The sequence below is a fragment of the Sapajus apella genome, unplaced genomic scaffold, assembly GCF_009761245.1.
Source record: "Sapajus apella isolate SASKATOON/1434 unplaced genomic scaffold, GSC_monkey_1.0 scaffold24, whole genome shotgun sequence".
In the NCBI taxonomy this organism is placed as follows: Eukaryota; Metazoa; Chordata; class Mammalia; order Primates; family Cebidae; genus Sapajus; species Sapajus apella.
In genome coordinates, this window is record NW_022436964.1 from 9,097,865 (window position 1) to 9,118,008 (window position 20,144).

Here is a 20,144-nt window from a genome sequence, read left to right on the forward strand (position 1 = left end):
GGTACACACACAGTGCCAGAACAAAGTAATGATGATTTGAGATCTTTCCTGAGACATTGCCCAGAAGCTATCTGTATCAGTGTTCATAGGTTCCTTCTAATAGGATATCATAATTATTAGGTTTCCTAAGTGAGAAAGCAAAAAAAAAAAAAAAAAAATCATGCAAGAATGATAGTGTCGCTAATGAAATTAGTGCCAATTCCACCACCCCTCTCCTTTTCAGTGCCCTGACTTCATATCTGTGTAGACATAAAATGCAAACAAACAAAAAAGTCAAAGAAAATCGATTTCCTAATGAACTTTCAAAAGACACAGGGTTTTATACAATGAATGAAAATAATATTTGAGAACAGCTTCAATCACACTAATAGCCAAGTTGAAAGAGAATTCAGAAGTGTGAGATCAGTAAAAATGGAAGAGAGAAAAAATCAACAAGGATGGCAACGTGACAGTGGCTTTAAATGAGAATGATTTGTCAATAAAATGATTCCAAATGGCCCTTGGAAAAACCGATAAAGATTTTTATAAACTGAGTCTGTTTATGACCCTACTAAAACTCAAATTTCATAATATTACAGAAAAACTACAACTTTAAACATGATTCATTTTTGTTTGATGTAAGAAAGAATGACTATAGCTGCATACTCTATTAGGTAATAAACTACATGAATTTTCATACTTTAACTTTTATTATTACAAATAAAGCACCATTTGGGACGTTTATAACAAGACTTTGGCCTCAATTTAAGTAGATTCATTTTTACTGTTTTCTCCCTCCAACGCCCAGTTATTCCATTAACGAGTCCCTCCTGCACTGCCTCTCTAAATCAGGCAAGTTGTAGATTAAATAAGAGAATAAGGAAATAGCTCCCCTCTCTTGAGAGGGCAGAAATGGTGATAGCAATCCAGTCATTGCCAAATGCAGAATTGGTTTGCTGCCTTGACCTTTAGTGTATATTCTATGCAAGTCTCTTTTCGTATCCTAAGTGACTCTCTCAAGTCACTAGAAGTCACAAGCTGTTTACACCAAAATAGTTATTAAAGTGATAGTCCCCCATGAATACAATGTGATAACACAACATGCCAGGCCCAGAACTGCATGCTCAGCATCAGTAAGATTTCCCTTGAAGTATCCATGCAGTTTCCTATGTCTCTTGATAAGGATGTCATTTCCTTGGCTGACGTACTACCTGCTTTGGCTAGGTATGAGATCACACTTAGAGACACAGGGGCAGTCCACGACTTGAAGCCATTATGTCTGCTTTTCTTCATTAATGTCAGACACTGGGACATACAGAAACTCCTTTTGATCCCCAAAAGAGGAGGTATGTTCACCAACTATACTGGGTGATACTTAAGAACTAGAGTCAGATTCCTTCTCACTCTAGTATCAAAACATCATAAAATATAAAAGAAAAAGTTATGCGTTAATGCTACTAAAGTTAGCATTTGAGCATTTATGTTGATTCATCTGTCCAGTCATAAAAGATTAAAAAATCCAACTGTTATTGATGTTTAACCATTGTATATTAAAGCATTTATTTATAGTATTCTTTATTCTTTTTCCTATGGATTAGTTTGGGAAAATGTAGCAGTTATAAATAAAAATGGCAGAATTGGAAAACCTTTATGGCAAATTGACTAATAATCTCTCAGAAGTGAGTATTTTGCCGACTCCCATCTCTCAACCACACCCGCCACACCCTTTATCAACAGATTACCTTTCCCTTCAGTTATAGATCACTGAGATCACCAAACTGTCTCCGCCAACAGCTAAATCACTTCAGTGCCCACCATAGGAACAGCAGGTGGAGAACCAGGAAGACCATCACAGGCCAGTTATTAATAAATCACAATGAGTTAAATAACTTTGTGAAGGGTGGAAAAGAAATTTAAATTGATTAGTCAGGAAAGACATTGTTGGACTTCGTTTTGTCCGATAATCATCTGTCAATAGCTCAGACACTCATAAAACTGTGTCCTTTTCAAAGGGAGAAAAGTGAAATGACTTGGCAAAACTTGCTTTTCCTCTCCCTCTGCCACTTTAAAATGGAAGAATTCTGAATCCTTGCTGTTAACCAAATGGCATTTACAGCTCTCAGTTGGCATGGGGTAGCTGAGAATCTAAAAGGAGGAATGCTTATTCCATTTCCATTTCCATGGAAACCGATCACCAACTGGTGAAAACAAGGTAGATCAAATTTTTGAATAAGAATGTTGAAATAATCACTGTTTTAAAACTTTTCTCTTGCATCAGGATGAAGAGCATAGTCTAATCTCTGAAAACACACGGAGATGTATGTATGGATAAATAACTCACTGCTGCCTTATTATTGCAACTCTTCATGATTATGATAATTACTGTATCCTAGCGAGGTTTTCTGTTCATTGAAGGACAAATTACTATAAATCCAATAAATACATTATATATGAAAACAGGAAAATTCCAAAACCAAGAATTCCATTCAAAATGTATTATCATGTTCCTCTTCTACATCCTCCTAGCAAATGTATGAGGAAAGAAACATGATTTTCTTTTTCTTTTTTTGAGATGGAGTCTTGCTCTGTCACCCAGGCTGGAGGGCAGTGGTGTGATCTCGGCTCACTGCAACCTCTGCCTCCCAGGTTCAAGCAATTCTCCTGTCTCTGCCTCTCCAGTAGCTGGGACTGAAGTACACACCACCATGTCCAACTAATTTTTGTTTTTTAGTAGAAATGGGGTTTCACCATATTGGTCAGGCTGGTCTAGAACTCCTGACCTCAGGTGATCCACCCGCCTCAGCCTGCAAAGTGCTGCGATTACAGGCATGAGCCACTGTGCCAGCCACATGGTGATTTTCAGAGAGGGAATAGACTGATCTGTTTTTGGGAAAAGATTTGGAAGAGTATTCAATTTAGCTCTACCATGAAAATCAAACTTTATTTAAATAGACTATTTAAATGATCAATTATTGCAAAGCAAAAATAATCTTTTTAGCTCTTAAAACCATTCAGCCTTTCCAAGAGAATTTGAGTGGCCCCCCCCACCAAAAAAAAAAAAAAAAAAAAAAAAATCCAGGTATCATATCACCCTGACTGTTTGCACACTTAAAAGACAAATATCCTAATAATTTCCCACAAAGGCGTAACAGGATGAAAACATGTCAATAATTCACCTAACTTGGAGCTCTCTTACTAGGCTATTACTAGGCTTTCCTGATAACCCAAACCTCTAAATTAGCTCTAATACCACGAGTTATTACAAAGGGTCACATTGCGTATGGTATTCCAAACATTCAGAATGCATCATCTCTAATGCTCACAGAAAACTGCTGGTAGCTATTTTTTTCCCCACTGTTTTACACACAGAAGACAATTAAGGCTCCCAGCAAGTAATAAGAGTTACTCAAAGTTATTTCTACAACGTTTGAGCTTCTTTCCCCATATCAGACTTTCATGATAGTTCTGCACAGACAAACGTCTGTTTTTAGCTTATAACCGCAATTCAAAAATATTACCACATTTATTTCCCATCTCATTATTTCTAATCTCCTTATATTAGTAAAAGATAAACCAGTGTGGAAATGCCTGACTTCAAACACTACCATGAATACATACAAACTCATTTATGGTTCTTATTTCTGATATTTAAAATCTCAAATTGTTAAAATTATAGTCAAATTCTAAATCTGAAGTTGTTCCTTAAGTTGGTCTAATTATATCTGTTTCCTCATTTTTGCTTATGCTATTTAAGAGGCTTAACCTTAATATTTAAGATCAACATTGATATTTATTAACATTTATATGGTTAACAAGAATATAATAACAATAAAAAAGTTGATAATTTTTTTTCAAATCACCCTATTTAAAAAAAAATTATCCCTAATTATATTAAGCTAGGGTTATATGTGTGTGATGAGACAGAGAGAGAGAAAGAGAGAGGGAAAGATTGACTGACTTTGGCTAGAATTCAAATATCTCAAGAAATGATTTCAAAAGTTTTTTAATCAGTCTGGGCACAGTGGCTCACACCTGTAATTCCAGCACTTTGGAAGGCTGAGATGGGTGGATCGCTTGAGCCTAGGAGTTCACGACCAGCCTGGGCAATGTGGTGAAACGTTGTCTCTACCAAAAATACAAAAATCAGCCAGTCTCATAACTCAGGCTCAAACTAAATACATAAACAAAATAAAATAAAAAGTTATATTAATCAATATTACATGTGTATGGCCTGTTTCCATTTTTTCATCTCAAGTTTCTTAGTGAACACGTTTTTATAAAGGTCATACCACTAGCTTACCACCTTTAAGCAAGGCCAGCACATGACATCTGAAAGAAAAACAAAAACCTCCAAATCAAAAGTTAATTCATAATTTCCTTTCAGGTGCCAAAGAATAAGAATTAGTCAGTGTTAATGAACACCAGCCCCAGGTAACCCGCAACATTCTCTTTCCATGAAAATTGTAGTCTTTTTTTCAGAGTCTAAATGGAAGCCTGTCTTTTAATATCTGTAAATACCTCGAAAGTACTTTCCTTTACCCTCTTTTATCCCTTCCTGATCTACCAATCCTTTTGCAACAGAAAATCTTGGGAGATTGGTTGGGTTTAAAACCTGAAACTCTTCATCTCACTAACGCTGCAGTCCAGTCCACAGTAATAACAATGAAGCTGCTATCACTGTCCCCTTTGGGAGAAGGCACTTCATGGGGAGGAATTACAGGCTCCTGTGATGCATGTTCATCAAAAACATCTCAAGGAACATCACTGTGTGATGGTGCTAATACTTTACGTAAGTTTGTACATAAGTAAGTTGGACATTTGGTGGGACTGGAGTGTTTAATTCTAGCTAAGGGAAAACACAACAAACATTCAGTCTACAGTAAAGTTTTTTTCCCTTAGCTGAAACTTTTGTTTATTTTTTTGAGAAAGTGTCTTATTCCGTCACCCAGGCTGGCATGCAGTGGCATGATCTTGGTTCACTGCAACCTCCGCCTCCTGGGTTCAAGCGATTCTCCCACCTCAGCCTCCCTAGTAGCTGGTATTACAGGTGTGTGCCACCACATCTGGCTAATTTTTGTATTTTTATTAGAAATGGAGTTTTGTTCACCATGTTGGCCAGGCTGGTCTCAAACTCCTGACTTCAACTGATCTGCCCACCATAGTCTCCCAAAGTCCTGGGATTACAGGCGTAAGCTACTGTGCTCAGCCTGAAACTTTTAGTTAAAGCCATTTAAGAGAAAGAGAAAAAAAGAATAAAAATGGCAATTAGGACAGTTTTACACCAAAATTTGGGATATGAGAATAAGAATAAATTAAAGTTCATTTAAAACTTATTTGTGCCATTGGTTTTAGGTTCTTTATCCATAAAACTTGAATATTCTGCATTTCATGGCCTTTCTTCTTTCCATTTATTTGCTTAAGAAGTGAAAAGGGTGCAATGATCTTGCCACAGGGCAGGTATGTGCTTCCAACTAGGTTAAATTAGAATCAATCATAATGCACAAGGTAACACCCTATATGTAAGAATCTCCATGCACTGTAGAATAACAACATGACCACTTATTGAGTATCCACTATTCATCAGTCTCCAGTACAAATGAGGTATGCTATTTTCAGACAACTGTAAAAAACATTAGTTGAAATCACAGCATATTGTAGAAAGGGTTACAGGGTGAGGCTAAACAGATAATGAACATACATACACTTAAAAGAGTTTGGACATGGTCATAGGGGTTTGAAGATAGAGGCAAAACACAGTCAGATTTGAGTTTTAGATAAAGACGAAGCTCCAGGGAAAATAAGAAATGGCTGGCTTAACTAGAAGATGCCTTTTGCTCCAAAGCTCGCAAGGAATTCACTAATGCCAGGGCACTATCAGTCATTACGGAAGTCATCTCATGAGTGGTTGTCCCCTTCCATCAGTCATTTTCCAAGAATCAGGTGAAATGCTATTGCCTCCAGAAGTCTCCTCTGAATTTAACCTACAGTAATAACTCCTCTAAATTGTATTCCTACGATTTATAGCCCCGGTTTACAATTAAGTCTTTTATTTTACATAAAAAGAACTTTTTACTTCAAATGTAATTCTAAGAGGAATTCCACATGTAAATAAGGTTTTAAAATAGATTTTGGTTTGTTTGAGGAAGAGGGAGTTACAACCATCTACACAATCTCCTGAGCTACAGTTGGACAGCCTGTGAGATCCATCAGCAGACTTCAGGGATCCCTTAAACACTTTCGGAATACCAATGGTCTCCAAATCACATCAAGCCTAATGGTTTAACTGCACTGCATTAGTTAAGTGATGGGTCAATACTAAATTTCTACATACTATATCACTAGTAGATTTTTAATGAATAACCAAAACACTGCGATGCTTCTACTAGGTGTTCATAAATCCTTTCTAAATGAAACGATATGCCAGAAAATAAATACTAAATTCTCATAAATTAACTAAAGTTGTTTCCATGAATTAAACATTGTCTATTGCTTACAAACACTGTGTTCAGAAAAAGCATCTAGACTCCTGCTCCAAATTAGAGTGTATTTTGTGATACAAGAAGCACGGCTTTGGAGGCCAGATTCACTTTCACAAGCTATGTGAGCCGCCTTCAATTTTACTTTATTTCTGTGCAAAGAGGGGGCACTGGTAATGACATTTAATCTCTGGTTCTTTGCCATAACTGACTGAGTTAAGCAGAAAAGCAGTCTGTTAAAGGGGTCTTGGGAAGCTCAGAACTGTTGGGAGCACACTGATTAACCAGGGTGGAAGCTATGGATCAAGAAAAACACACAGCTGATCTATGAGAAAAGACCTATTGAGAGAGAGAGAGAAAGAGACAGAGACAGTGAACACATGCAAGGGAATAAGGCCTTATTTGGATTATGCTACTAATAGCAGGTGCAATTGATTTTTACAGTCTAGATCACATGGCCTGTGCCCTCAAGTATGTGAAGGGAAAAGTATTTGACATTTTCAGCTGCCACAGAGCAGTCTTTGTCCTCAACCAGGATAAGACAGAAGATTCCTGATACATAAAAAAGAATTCAGAAACTGGGGGACCAAGACAAAAATCTACCCTACCTATCTGACATGAGTGTTTACAAGTGATGTGGGCATATATGTAAAAGTACTTTGTGAACTGTCAAGTTTTAGATACATTATTATTCTTAACTGATGGCTCCTCCTTGTTTGACAAGGAGAGATCCCAGACAGCTCAGAGGGGCTAACGCCATTCGAGAAAACCTGAGATTTGTTCTTTTTTCTCATTCTGTCATGAAAAACACATAATGACCCTACTGAACTCCTTTTAGACTTTACTGAGTTTATACCCCAAGGCAAAAGCAGCCAAGACTTCTTTGGAAGACAAAATTATTCTTCACGTACCCACCCAAATCATATAGCAGGCTTCTCAAAGCTTTAGAACGGCTCACAGGAAGACCCGCTAAGCAGTCCATGTATAAGTTTTAAAAATGATTGTAACAACATACCAATAATTTTTCAAGTACAAACATGTAGTGTTTGCCCATGGATCAGCACAGGCATGCTTTCATAGGTTATTGCTTAGTACATTCTCTTAGCACATAACAGAATAATTAAATTTTATTAAACAATTTACCTAGAATTTACTTGGGCCTCCCATCTTCATACATAATCCGTTTCCCTCCAAATACATGTCTTGGAAATCTATGAGTATGTACTATCCATACGTATGTCAGAAATCTATAAAGTTTTTTTAGTGTGACATCTCCCTAACCAAAGACAAGAGGAAAAAAATGACATCACAACTATAAACAAATTCTGGGTTTTTTTTTGTCTCAACTAGGATGAATTAAACATGTGTTAGTATACCCTACAATTGAAATAAGTTTTACAGTGGGGATTCTGACAGAAGATTACGAAAACATAATGAGAAAATGGAATGAACAGAAATGGAATGAACTGATGTAAAAACAGTATCTGAAAACATGAAATATAAAAGAACAGAAATACAATTTGCATTTGCTTACCTAAATACCTTCTCATATTTGCATTTGGGCTATAAAGATTTCAACAAATATGAACACGCCTACAAATATAAGAGTGAAATTGGTATTGTTCCTGCACTCCATGTTGTGGGATGTGGTTCTACTAAAACAATGCCACGAGTATTTCTCCCTGCAGAGGGTTGAGTAATTTGATATAAAAATCAACCTATGGAGGAATTAAACCCCAGCTGCTGTGGCATCTCCATATTGGAAACAAACAGTCACAATGACGAGGCTCCTACTGTCCCAGGAATGGTGTCATTCAATGCATGGGTGATAAAGTGAATGCATGGTTGTCACTGGACCTGCATCTAAGACTGTTACTAACTCTGGGGATTCCCTTTTCCTCTTTATGAATTAAATTTCAATAAAGCCAAGTATCCTAATTCTTTGATCTCTTCAATTCAAATTGCATTTTCCCTTTGATGCTCCACTGTCCCAACCTATTTCACTACTTCTTATGTGACATAGGAGATGGGTGGATAAGAGAAGAAAAAAATCAAGTGTTTTTGTTTCGAGTATAACAGCGTCTATTTCCCACTCCTTTGGAAAACACTAAAGGGATCTGCCATTCTTTAAGAAAAAGAAAATAAACTTTATGAAAGAGTATGACATTTGATAAAATTAACAACACAGGCCACAATTAAGATGGCTGACCAATGTGAATTCAAATCAGATTACCTAGCATAAACTAAAACGAACTGGTCCCAAGATGGAGGCAACTGCTGGAGACAAATGTGTGACTCTTTCTCTGCAGAGTAACATACTAGAGCCTATGGGAAGATCAGGGTATCAGGATAGCGGAAAAAGAAAGGGATATGTGACAACCTGATACTTGGGGGTGCTGAAGGGTTGGAGAGAAAACGAGACTCTATATATGGTAATTGGGACAGGCATGGGAGGGGGTGTGATCCTTTGAGAATGAACCTCTGAAGGAGGGAATACCAACCAAGAGCAAAAAGGTCATACACAATTTTTAGCAGTCAGCTCATCTCAGCTCAGGATGTCACCACAAGGTATTTTATCTGCAATTTATGCAAATTCAAATGTATCTACTAGCATATGTAAATTATATGCAGCTGGTACGTTATATATCTAAAAATAGGAAGTGGTAAATGCTTAACAAAGGTCACTCTTTTCTAAAATTCACGAGCAGCTTTCGATAAAAATGGAGAAGGAGGGGATTCAGGAGAATTGGTGGGTATTCTACAGGTACTCTACTGCTCTTCACAATTCCTTTGAGCTATTTTAGGTGTCCTATAGGCAAAAGAATTTGCCACAATTTTCCAAGTAGGACACATCCTCAATATCCCATCCCCTTCTTAGGTAAGGGAAAGTTTCTGATTTTCACAGGCTCTTGTTTGGCTCAGTCTTTCCCTCCTACAGAGAATCTTCCTTTCACAGCCCACATTTCCGGAGGGACTCACAAAGGTTGTCACTGAAGTGCAAAAACACTGGAAAAGTGTCTTTTACTTTATGTGATTCCAACCTCAAAAACTCCATACCTCCAAATAGAGAAATGTGAAAGCTAACCACCTGTCCTCTGGGAATTAGATTAAAAACTTATCTTTACTTACTGTCACCTGTAATAATAATAACATCTGTACCTGTGGTACTTTTATATAGTTTCCGAAAACCTTTGTTTATATTATCACCAGTTGGAACTCATTCAAGTTTAATTAAAAAACCAAACTTGTCAATATATGAGTAGAATTGTTTGGGAACAAAGAGACCCAAACTCCAGCTTCTCCACGGCATTCTCCAAACAGACCAAACATGGAACTTTCCCTTTTCTTTCTTTGGCTTTTATTTATTTATTTTTTTTGAGGTGGAGTCTCTCACTCTGTCGCCCAGGCTGGAGGGTAGTGGCCCAATCTTGGCTCGCTGCAACCTCCACCTCCTGGGTTTAAGCAATTCTTCTGCCTCAGCCTCCCAAGTAGCTGGGATTGTAGGCACATGCCACCACGCCTGGTTAATTTTTTTGTATTTTTAGTAGAGGTGGGGGTTTCACCATCTTGGCCAGGCTGGTCTTGAACTCCTGACCTCATGATCCACCCGCCTTGGCCTCCCAAAGTGTTTGGATTACAGGCGTAAGCCACCACACCTGGCCTAGCTTTTCTCCCTCACTAGAAAGCTTTCCCAGTCCTGTGTCTGCTTTTGAGTCTCTACAAGTGATGGTGGCGGACTCCTTGCTATTCTAAGATCTGCATTGTTTTAGTTGGGTGGCCTCCATTTACTTTCACAAAATGAATACCACTGTGGAGTCAAATTTATATAATAATTTACTGTAAAAAATAATCTTTGTTACTTGTTCAAAGTTACACGTACATATGTTGTTAGCAAACTGTGAAGACCAATCCCTTCCCTCTGGAGAAACAGGACCCTGGGCGCCAGTACTTGGTACAGCCAAGTTATTAAGTGTTTACTGAACACAATGCTATACTCTTCTGGTGATTCCAGTTATCTGCTGATAGTAAACTTATTGAAGCCTGTGCTCTGCACAAGAATTGATTTCTCATCTACTCATCTACTTGACCACCGATTAATTTAGCTATGCAGGTAATCAGACAGTATGAGAACAAACAAGCTTAAATTCCGATTTTGCCTGTGACATTATGCACACTATTTAACCTCTCTCGACCTTTTCTCTGAATGCGGGTTGTTGTGAGACATAAATGAGACAACATGCAGATGTGCTAATTTTATTAGCAGTTGTTTACCTTGCACTCAAATATAGGCAAATAGCAACCCCAGAGATTTGTAGGCTTTGGGGTTAATTTAAACTGGAACATGGAGATACTGATGTGGTGAGGAAGATTCTAAGAAGAATGCTTCTCCAAGGTCACAGACATAGTCAATATAAAAGCTGGGGCTGGTACCTAGATCTCCTCTAAAAGCAGAATGTTTTTACTATATCACCCTGCCTTCTTTGGTGAACTATTTTATGAGAATGACATATGTTGTAATCTAAAGAACATATTTTCTTCCTTTCCACATTTATATAAATAGCCTACAGGCCCTGTGTTATTTACCTTTTATTGAGGATTATGGTTAAAATGCATACCTATATTTAAATAGCCTACAGGCCCTGTGTTATTTACCTTTATAAGGATTATAGTTAAAATGCATACTTATCATTGGTATTACACACACACATACTCACACAAACACTTAAATACATTGGAACTGGAAGCTTGCGTTGTAATTAACTGAATTGCTAGAATATAAAAATTATAACCTTTCTTTTAGCTTACAAAAATAAAATTCTAACTTTAGTTCTTTAACTCTGAAGCTGTATGATATGAATAGCAGGGTAACCAATACCTAAACAATATTTTGGTAATGTTAAAATGAATAATCTACAAGCTTGAGGTTTTATTATTTTTTCAGCGTGCTCTTCTGGTAGCTAGCTGTACACAGAGTAAAAAAAATAAGATAAAGGCTTTTGCTCCTTCTTGTTCAGCAACTAACTTGAGTGTTCACTGGCTGATCAGATTTGAAAGTTCTTGGATGTCTTCTCCAACGTTTCGTAATGAAATAAACAATACGCTGCTACTGCTAACCTCTCAAGGGCTTCAGGCTTTACATCTTACATATTTCTACATATAAGGAAACAATAAAATGTAAGGATGCAAGAGAAAGTTAGAAGGGAAGATTAAAAGAGAAAGATAATTAAATACACCTGTCTGGAAAACGTGTTTAAATGCTTAATCCATGATTTAAAAAGGATACTTAGCTCTTTCCTTTACTGCAATTTCCATCTGCTTTAGAGGCCCCAGGAATTTGTGAGTCTGTTTTTTAAATAAGAAATTTAAATTCAAGCAACTATCAATTATTCATGTCAATAATACACTGAGTTAGCATAAATTATACTCATACCTCATTTGAACTTATAACATCAATCAGACCCTTTATCAAAAATGAAGTCCCCAAATCCAGAGAAGAACACACTAAAATTGGCAAAGAGAAAAACAAGTCCTGAAGGCTGCATCATCATGATTATGGGCCTGGGAATAATGAACGCATTGTTTTACAAAGATGAATATTTACACTTCAGGTAACAGGTATATAGGAATTCAAGGTTACAGAATCATTTTCTATATTTATTTGGCATTCATTAAAGAATAAGCAGGTATTTAGACAATTGTCATGAATTTAGTTCATTCTCAGAGGTATTTAAACATTTTCCTTTTTATTCTACCAAAGACACCAGGCTAAGGAACAAACATACCCGTGTCAGTCAAGGGCCTGTCAGGAAACACTGGGCTCTTTTACAATGGGTAACATGAGAAGAATTTATTCAAGGGACTTGAATTTACTGACTTGAATTTAGTCAAGGGACTTCCCAAACCCAATGGGAAGTGAGAGGGCATGAGAGACCATTAATGCAGTCCCTCAAAGTCAGCCTTCTGGGATACAGATCAGAAATGGAAGGTCGGAAAAAAGATATCTAGCACAAAGGCCCACTATATATAACATCATTTAATAGGTCAACAACTTCAATTCTGACACATTTTGCTCATTCATCCAGATAAACCAATCCAGGTCAGTACTCTTGTAATTATTCTAAGAAAGAACAAATGGACATTTTATATTCCAAACTAAACTGAAGATCAACTTAGTATCTGTTCTTGCCTTTCTATTTTCTACTTGGCAAATGTGATCCTATTTACAATAAGAAAAGTTTTTTATAAAAGAAGTAATAAGTTCACAGGTGCTATGAAACTGATTGGAGGGATAACCAGCTCATCCCATGGGGGGGTGAGAGAACGCGTCACTAGGAAAGTGTTTTTTTTTTTTTTGTACTATTATAATAAGTAACACATTTCCCCTATAAGCAGAAAATGCTGACTATATCTATTGGCTTTGCTTTGGAACACTATCTCCTCCCAGCAGTTCTTGTCTACAGAAATGGGAAACAGAAGGATATACTTTGGTTTCTGCAACATGGCAACATTCATAAAACCAGAAATGATGTGTGAAAAGAAACTAAAGAATCAGAAGAAATTTACTTCCATTCACCCTGGTTAAATCTTCCTTAAATCAGAGATAAGAAAATCAATGAAAAATCCGTTCCTTTTAGAAAATGAGTCTTTAACCCAGAGCTTGGTTTATTTGAAAAGGAATTAGATTCTGGACCCACATATACTCATTGAAAATATAATGCTGTGGTTTCAACTCCTACTAAATGTTGCTATGACTTTTAAGCAGAGAGAACTTCTAAGAGGAAGTAACCTAGGGAAGGGCTGATCTAACTCAGACATCAATAATTCATTTTATTGGAAATAGGAGTAGTAGTATGAAATGCCAGCAGACTGTTTCATTTGTAGGGAGGCATTTTCTATTTTAAGCCTAGAACAGTGCTGTCAGCTTTATTTGGCAAGCTAATATAAATGGAGGCAAAGCTGAATCAAAGGATGGGTTTTTATGGTCTCCTCTAATCATGCTATTTCTTTACCATCAGTTATTTAACTCCGACATACCACCATTTGGGAACTTGCAAAAGCGACGAGAAAAGGATTTTTATAACTTTTGTACTTCAGAGGTGATTTCCTTCACTCCTAAGCCTTGGCACTAGAAATATAATCATGCAAGTCTAAGAGAGATGATTTGCATAAAGTCTTGAAGGTAGATCCTCTATTAGTACTAAAAACCCTTCAGGCATTAGAATTTCTTACTAAATTTTCTCCCCATCCAGCCCATTAATAATCTATATTATTTCATCAATTCCCCAGACATTTAGCACAGAGTCACTTGCCAAGCAGGGTCTCAGTGAACACTTTTTAAATGAATAAACAAATGCAGGCAAGTATGACATAATTCCAAATATGTTCTGAAGCGTACTGGTCTGATTGTACAATGAGGAGGCATTTGCAAAGGACATGCCTCAACTTCCTTTTTATGATAACGATTACAAATTCATCATCTTCACTATTTTATATCAAATTCAAGGACTCATGTTCCACCAAAGGAGATGGGAAATGGAATTAAAGAAAAGCAGACTTACTGTAGACTGAAAAGAGTCACAGCTCCCAGCCCCAAGGAAGCAAATAAACCTATCTCAACTTCTTACCCTGGAAATACACTGTAAGTTTTAATTTAAATTTGAAGTGTTCATAAGCACACATATTTTGAGATAACTGTAATTTTTAACTGGTCATTTATCAAGAATAAGATCTATAAATTAGAACATATAATTACAACAATAACAGCTGTAATTATGTAGCATCTATTTTATAGTAGGCTTGGTATTTTACACATTTTATAGCTAATCTTTAGAGGTATTTATTTTATTATTACTATTTTTTGAGACAGGGTCTTGCTCTGTTGCCCAGGCTGGAGTACGGTGGCACAATCTTGGCTCACTGCAGCCTTGACCTCCCAGGGTCAAGTGATCCTTCCCTCTCAGCCTCCCAAGTATCTGAGACTACAGGTATGTGCCACGACACCTGGCTAATTATTATTTTTTTTGTAAAAATAGGTCTCCCTATGTTGCCCAGGCTGGTCTCAATCTCCTGGACTCAAGGGATCCTCCTGCCTTGTCCTTCCAAAGTACTGGGATACAGGTGTGAGCCACTGTGCCCAGCCTCAAAGGAAGTATTATTATCCCCATTCTAGAGACATTTTAGAAAGTACTGAAAGCTCAGAGTCATTAACTTGAAAGACCATAAAGCTAATCAAGAAGAGCCAAGGCTAAAAGTCAACTCCTCTAAACTACAAAGCTACTCATTTCCTAACTCTAGGTGACCACTATTCAAAAGAATTATCTATCTGTGGATCCACACTTAAACATAGATCCACTGGCTATATCCATTATTATGATCTAATGGGAAAAGAGGGCATTTTAATCCTAAATGCCTGACAACATGCTCTTGGTCAGCTAAGAAGAAAAATCAGGCAGAACTACTGAGGGGAGCTAAAGGTACATCTATGCCCCAATGGCACCACTGACTTCCACAAAAGAGGGAGAGAGAGTGCTGGTGATATACCTATGACAACTCCATATTTCACTGTCAGGATAGCAAACCTAAGGACATATTGGGAACAATAATTAATCCCCTGCTGAACTCAGTGAACCACGGCCAGTGCTTAGGATGGGTCAAAGCAGGACACACTAGAATACCCCAGATAAGCATGGCTGTCATGATTCTTCCTAAACAAGGGTCTTAGGAAATGGCCAAGTTTAAAAGAAATTCTTAGGAAGAAAAACAGTTTAAAAGATGGTCTATAAAAAGCCATCAAAGACAATATTCGATGAATTGTCTTTACATACAGACATTATAATCCAGACTATGACACATATTCAGTTTATTTAATGTATTAAAATCATGCAGGAAACATTGTCAAATATAATATGGTATTTAACTTTCTTTTGGTTATATTCACATAAATTCATTATTAGTATGTGTTACAAAACTGTGTAAGATTCCTATAATTCTGATATGCCTCAATGTATGTCATCAGTAATAATTATAATTGTTATGTTGAATTATTGTGTGCCACAGAGGTAACAAATTTCCTTGTCAATTGTGTCTTTGACTGTGGCTTCCCTAAAATGTTTTTGTCATCTATAGACAATTATTGTGTTGATTTGGTCCTCTTTAGAAGATGGCTTTATAATCAGTTATACAACTTTAATGATTGCTCTTGAATGCAAGTTTCTAATAACTTTGGAGACATGACATTAGAAAAAAGGAAAAAAAACTTTCAGGACTCTCATGGAGAGCTAAAATGTTTATGAATATCCAGCAGAACAGGAGTTAACTAAGTGGACTGAACAGAAAATTGAAGTAAATTTTTTTCAATTTTTTGTTGTTTAAAGTGCTGCTGATGCTTTTTGTTTTTCAGAGACAAAAATATTTTTTTTGAGCTATTTCCAGCTTTTAATAATTGAGAAAAGTATACTCCTGTGAACAAAATTTAGAGCATATTTGTTTCTCTCTACCCAATTTCTCCAGAATTTAAAAACTATGTGTAATTATTCTTAACTTATGGCAATAATATGGTTATTTGCCTAAGTCCAATAATTATGTTTTCTTTTGAACAGGACACAGTTGGAGAAACTCGTTATTTTACCAAGGCTTTGACTGGAATGGCATGCTTTCCTTTAAGAAATCAAACTTGACTTACAAAACCAATAATAGCACCTTAGGAAAACTTGCCTCAGACCTTGCCTTACATAGTCCTTCTATACAGGGTTCCTGACCTGTGGTAAGTAAAGATTGTCACTTTCTGACAGTCCCAGGAGCCTTAAGTTACCTTGGGACCTCAAGAGGAGAGAAATTTACCCAACTCATAGGTATTTGAGGGTACAAGCCCATGACTGGGCTTGGCTTTAAAAAGTAGTATCTGAGATTCCTTATGGAACTCAGTTTCATCAAAGCCAATTTAAAAAGCCTATGTAAAAAATAATTATTCTTGCTGTACTTTATGCAAATAATCAGGCCAAGTATAATAAAATTAAAGTTTATTTTGTAAACAAATCAGTCTTATTATTTGTTTTTAATAAAAATAAGGACTGGAAAGAGAAAAATTATGTTCCAAAAGCTATAGTATACCTGTTATTAGTGGTTTTTGAATTTTTATTTTTATTTTTCTTCAATTTAAACTAGATCCTAATTTTGGTGGACTCCAAGTCCCCAAACTAACGCTTTCACATCTTTACTTTTAAAACTAAGAATTGCACTCCTTATCCTAAAACTCATTATTTACCTTAAGCCACTGTCTGCTTAAATGCTGTACTGAAACTAGAGATGAGAATACTAACGTGTTGTCATGTAAGCCTTGGAACCCCAGCCTGGCCTGCTTGAGTATGGTCAGACAGCTCAAAGCGGTTCCACTCCTCTCACCTTGGGTCAACACCTACCCCACTATGCTCCCATCAGTAGGAGGAAGCCAGAGTGATCGATGGCCTTTTCCCATCTTCAGAGGCCACACTTCAAGAACAAACTGCTATGAAACTCAAAGGGAGGAATTGGAACAGCCTTTGCAAAAATTATAACTTAGAAAATTATTACAGTAAAGGAGATCAGACCCAACTGACTTCTCCAACTTGCTTCTAACCTTTAAGCTGTCCTTGTTCATTCCTGTGTGCAGGCCAAACTAAATTTGGGAAGAAATTCAGTTCATGGTTTAACTCTGAAACAAAACTGATATTAATTAGCCTTCTTAAAAGCCTCCATTCTTGGCTGGAAACCAGTCTGTCTTTGCAGGACTAACAATTAGCTACAGGATTAGAAATGACAGTTTAGGGGTCATGCAACCTCTGTCTCCAAGAGACTGAAACTCCCCAGATTGCTCCTGGGGATAACATCACTATTGTATGGCCTAAGATCAGTGCTTGAGGAATTTTGCAGAAATTTCACTGGATGGATCAGCTGACACCACCCAGACTGGTAATCTGGCTCAACCAGTTCTGCCAACCCACCCAAAAATAGAAGATGGCAAGAAAACCTCACTTCAACCCCTTATGATTCCAACTCCAACCTGACCAGTCAGCACTCCCTACTTCCCAAGCCCCCATCCAACAAATTATCTTTAAAAACTCTGTTCGCCAAATGCTTGGGGAGGCTGATTTGAGTAATAATAAAACTCCGGTCTCCCACACAGCCAGCTCTGCGTGAATTACACTTTATCCATTGTAATTCCCCTGTCTTGATAAATTGGCTTTGTCTAGGCAGTGGTCAAGGTGAACTCACTGGATGGTTACAGTAGGTCTGAAAGAAAACTATACAGTTTAATGTAGGTCTCTTTTTGCTTGGAAGTAATAGAAAATTCTACCTATATCAATTTGTGTATTAATGCTTACACCACTGAATCTGATTTAGAAGATTTACTTGGTGGTTCATGTCAACAAATAGCATATTTCTACAGTTATTTTGTTAAGCTTTCTTTGTAGGGCTTAAAGAAAAACCACATAGGTACAGTAACAGTTTTCTAGGTCATAAGGTTTTATCTAAAGTTACTGACTGACTTAATCAAATAGTCCTAGTTGAGAAACATTTCCCTAAAGAAAAAAGCAGATTAGAAATAACAAAATAAATTAGCTAAACAGTTCTATTTGCAACTTCTGTGCATGTAATGTAAATAAAATATGTAAATAAAAATTCAAATGCAAGTACCTAAATTATAGCATTATCCCGAGGAGCTTCATAGTAAAAGGGAAAAAATTAACGTGATTTAGAGATTAGAAATATCTACTAATATTGTAAGGAATCTGGGTCATTATATAAGCAAGAAAAGCCATTCTCTCTTACTTGCCTGAGAAGTATTAAAATACTCTATGTTATCAAATGGATGTGAATGTTGATTTGCATTCACTAAAAACCACGTACTAACCGGAAAGTGTAATTGTGGTTAACTGGGTTTCTATGCCTCTTACCTGGGGCGGGGCGGGGAATAAGAAAGGTAATGCCTTCTCCAATTGGCAATAATCTCCTAGGTATTTCAGGTGTACCAGTGGAAAACACAATGACCACAGAGTAGAGAGGAGCAAAGGAGAAGTAAAAGAAAGAAAGGCCTGGGAAGGAACCTCAAACGCAGTATTCAATCATGCGTTGAATTTAACAGAACAAAGTAATTCTTTTGGGAGGTACCTTGCTTGGCTTCTCCCTTCACCACCCCGTCCTTAAACAAATGGGCACAGGGCAATTATCACATGAGGGGTCATCTCTTAGTTCCAGTCTCAAGATTTGGTAATGCTGAGCCACTCCCCAGGGCTCAATCTGTAACCATTCTGTCTATGCGGAACACCCCTTTCCTCTTACTCAGAGGCTTCAGTTGAAAGGCATTTGTTTATCTTGGAGCAAATTAAGAATCATATATTAGCAAGGATTTTGAAGAAAATACTTCCCTCAGCATGAGCAGAAAACAAAGCTCCTTGCCAGCCACATGCCAGCCACCCCTCACTGGGGCCTTACTTGTTCTCGTTGCTTGCATCGTAACGAGGCATTGGGTCCAAGTCATTTCCATTCACGTCACAACTTGCCAGAGCATCCTATGGCCACAGAGGAGAAAAGCAAGAGAAAGGAAATGGTCATTCATTAATTAGCCATTGACCCACAGGCTCATGCATTTTTAAATACATTTCTGCAGGAAAGTAATTAGGTTAACTAATACGCTCACGGTTCGGTGGTGTCAGGATGCCTTAGGGAGGGAGTGCTTGTTCAGTAATAATTACTGCTGTATTTTTCCCCCTTAAGGTGAAGAAGAACTCCACACAGACCACAGAATTGCCTGGCTCATTCTTGCCAGCACTTTTCCCCCCTCACAGCTGGAATGACCCAGTTCATGAAATGTGTGTCTTTCGGAGACATCCTCTACTACCTTTTCTCTGAGGCACTCCTTGACTACCTAGGCACAAAGTGATTTATTCTCCATAGACTCTCTCCCTACTCCTTAATTGATTTCTTGAGTTTGCAACTTCCTTATCATAATATAGATTTCAGAAGACAAAAATCATTCACCTATCATTGGCAAGCCAATTAAAAATCCATATGTCAGGTATCTCAGGACCTCTATTAGAAAACACTGGTCTGGTTTCAGATATTGTATCTATTATAAAGGCCTCCATGATTTAAACATTCTACTAATACCCATTGGCTTTTGGACCAACCAAAATGATGAACAGTTTTCCTACACTAAGATTTCAAAATGAGGAAATACTATCACCAAATCCAAAGTTGGATTTGCTTGTTTGCTTTTAAAAATGATTGTGAAAAATATCCAAATTACGAAAAAAATTACTAGACTGTTACCATTGATCAAATTTATATCACTATAGCTAGCCTAATTTAACATGCTTTGAATTTTCTTTGATTGATTGATGATTGATTGAAACAGGGTCTTCCTCTGTCACCCAGGCTGGAGTGCAGTGGTGTGGTCACAGCCTGGCTCACTGCACCCCTGATCTCCCAGGCTCAAGCAATCTTCCTGCCTCAGCTCCTGAGCAGGTGGAACCACAGGCAGGTGCCACCATGCCCAGCTAATTTTTTTACTTTCTTTTAAAAAAATTAATTATTTTGGCATTTTAATAATTCAGTTAGAGCTATTTTTCATAATTTGGTTAGAAATCCTGAGGGGCATTCATTTTAGTGCAGTGGAACATTTTTATAGCAATTCTGGTTATTTGAGTACTT

General features: G+C 37.1%; 1 protein-coding gene across 7 annotated transcripts in view; it reads right to left on the minus strand.

Annotated features, from left to right (window-relative positions):
* Positions 1-20,144, minus strand: part of PCSK5 (proprotein convertase subtilisin/kexin type 5) — a 463,699-nt gene that overhangs the window by 310,241 nt on the left and 133,314 nt on the right. For all 7 annotated transcript variants that reach the window (XR_004272619.1, XR_004272620.1, XM_032290888.1 and 4 more), the window contains exon 5: positions 18,927-19,003. Coding sequence is in view for 5 of the 7 variants with exons in the window: in XM_032290888.1 (XP_032146779.1) it covers positions 18,927-19,003 (77 nt within the window). In the remaining 2 variants the exon portion in view is untranslated. The remainder of the gene's footprint in view (positions 1-18,926; positions 19,004-20,144) is intronic.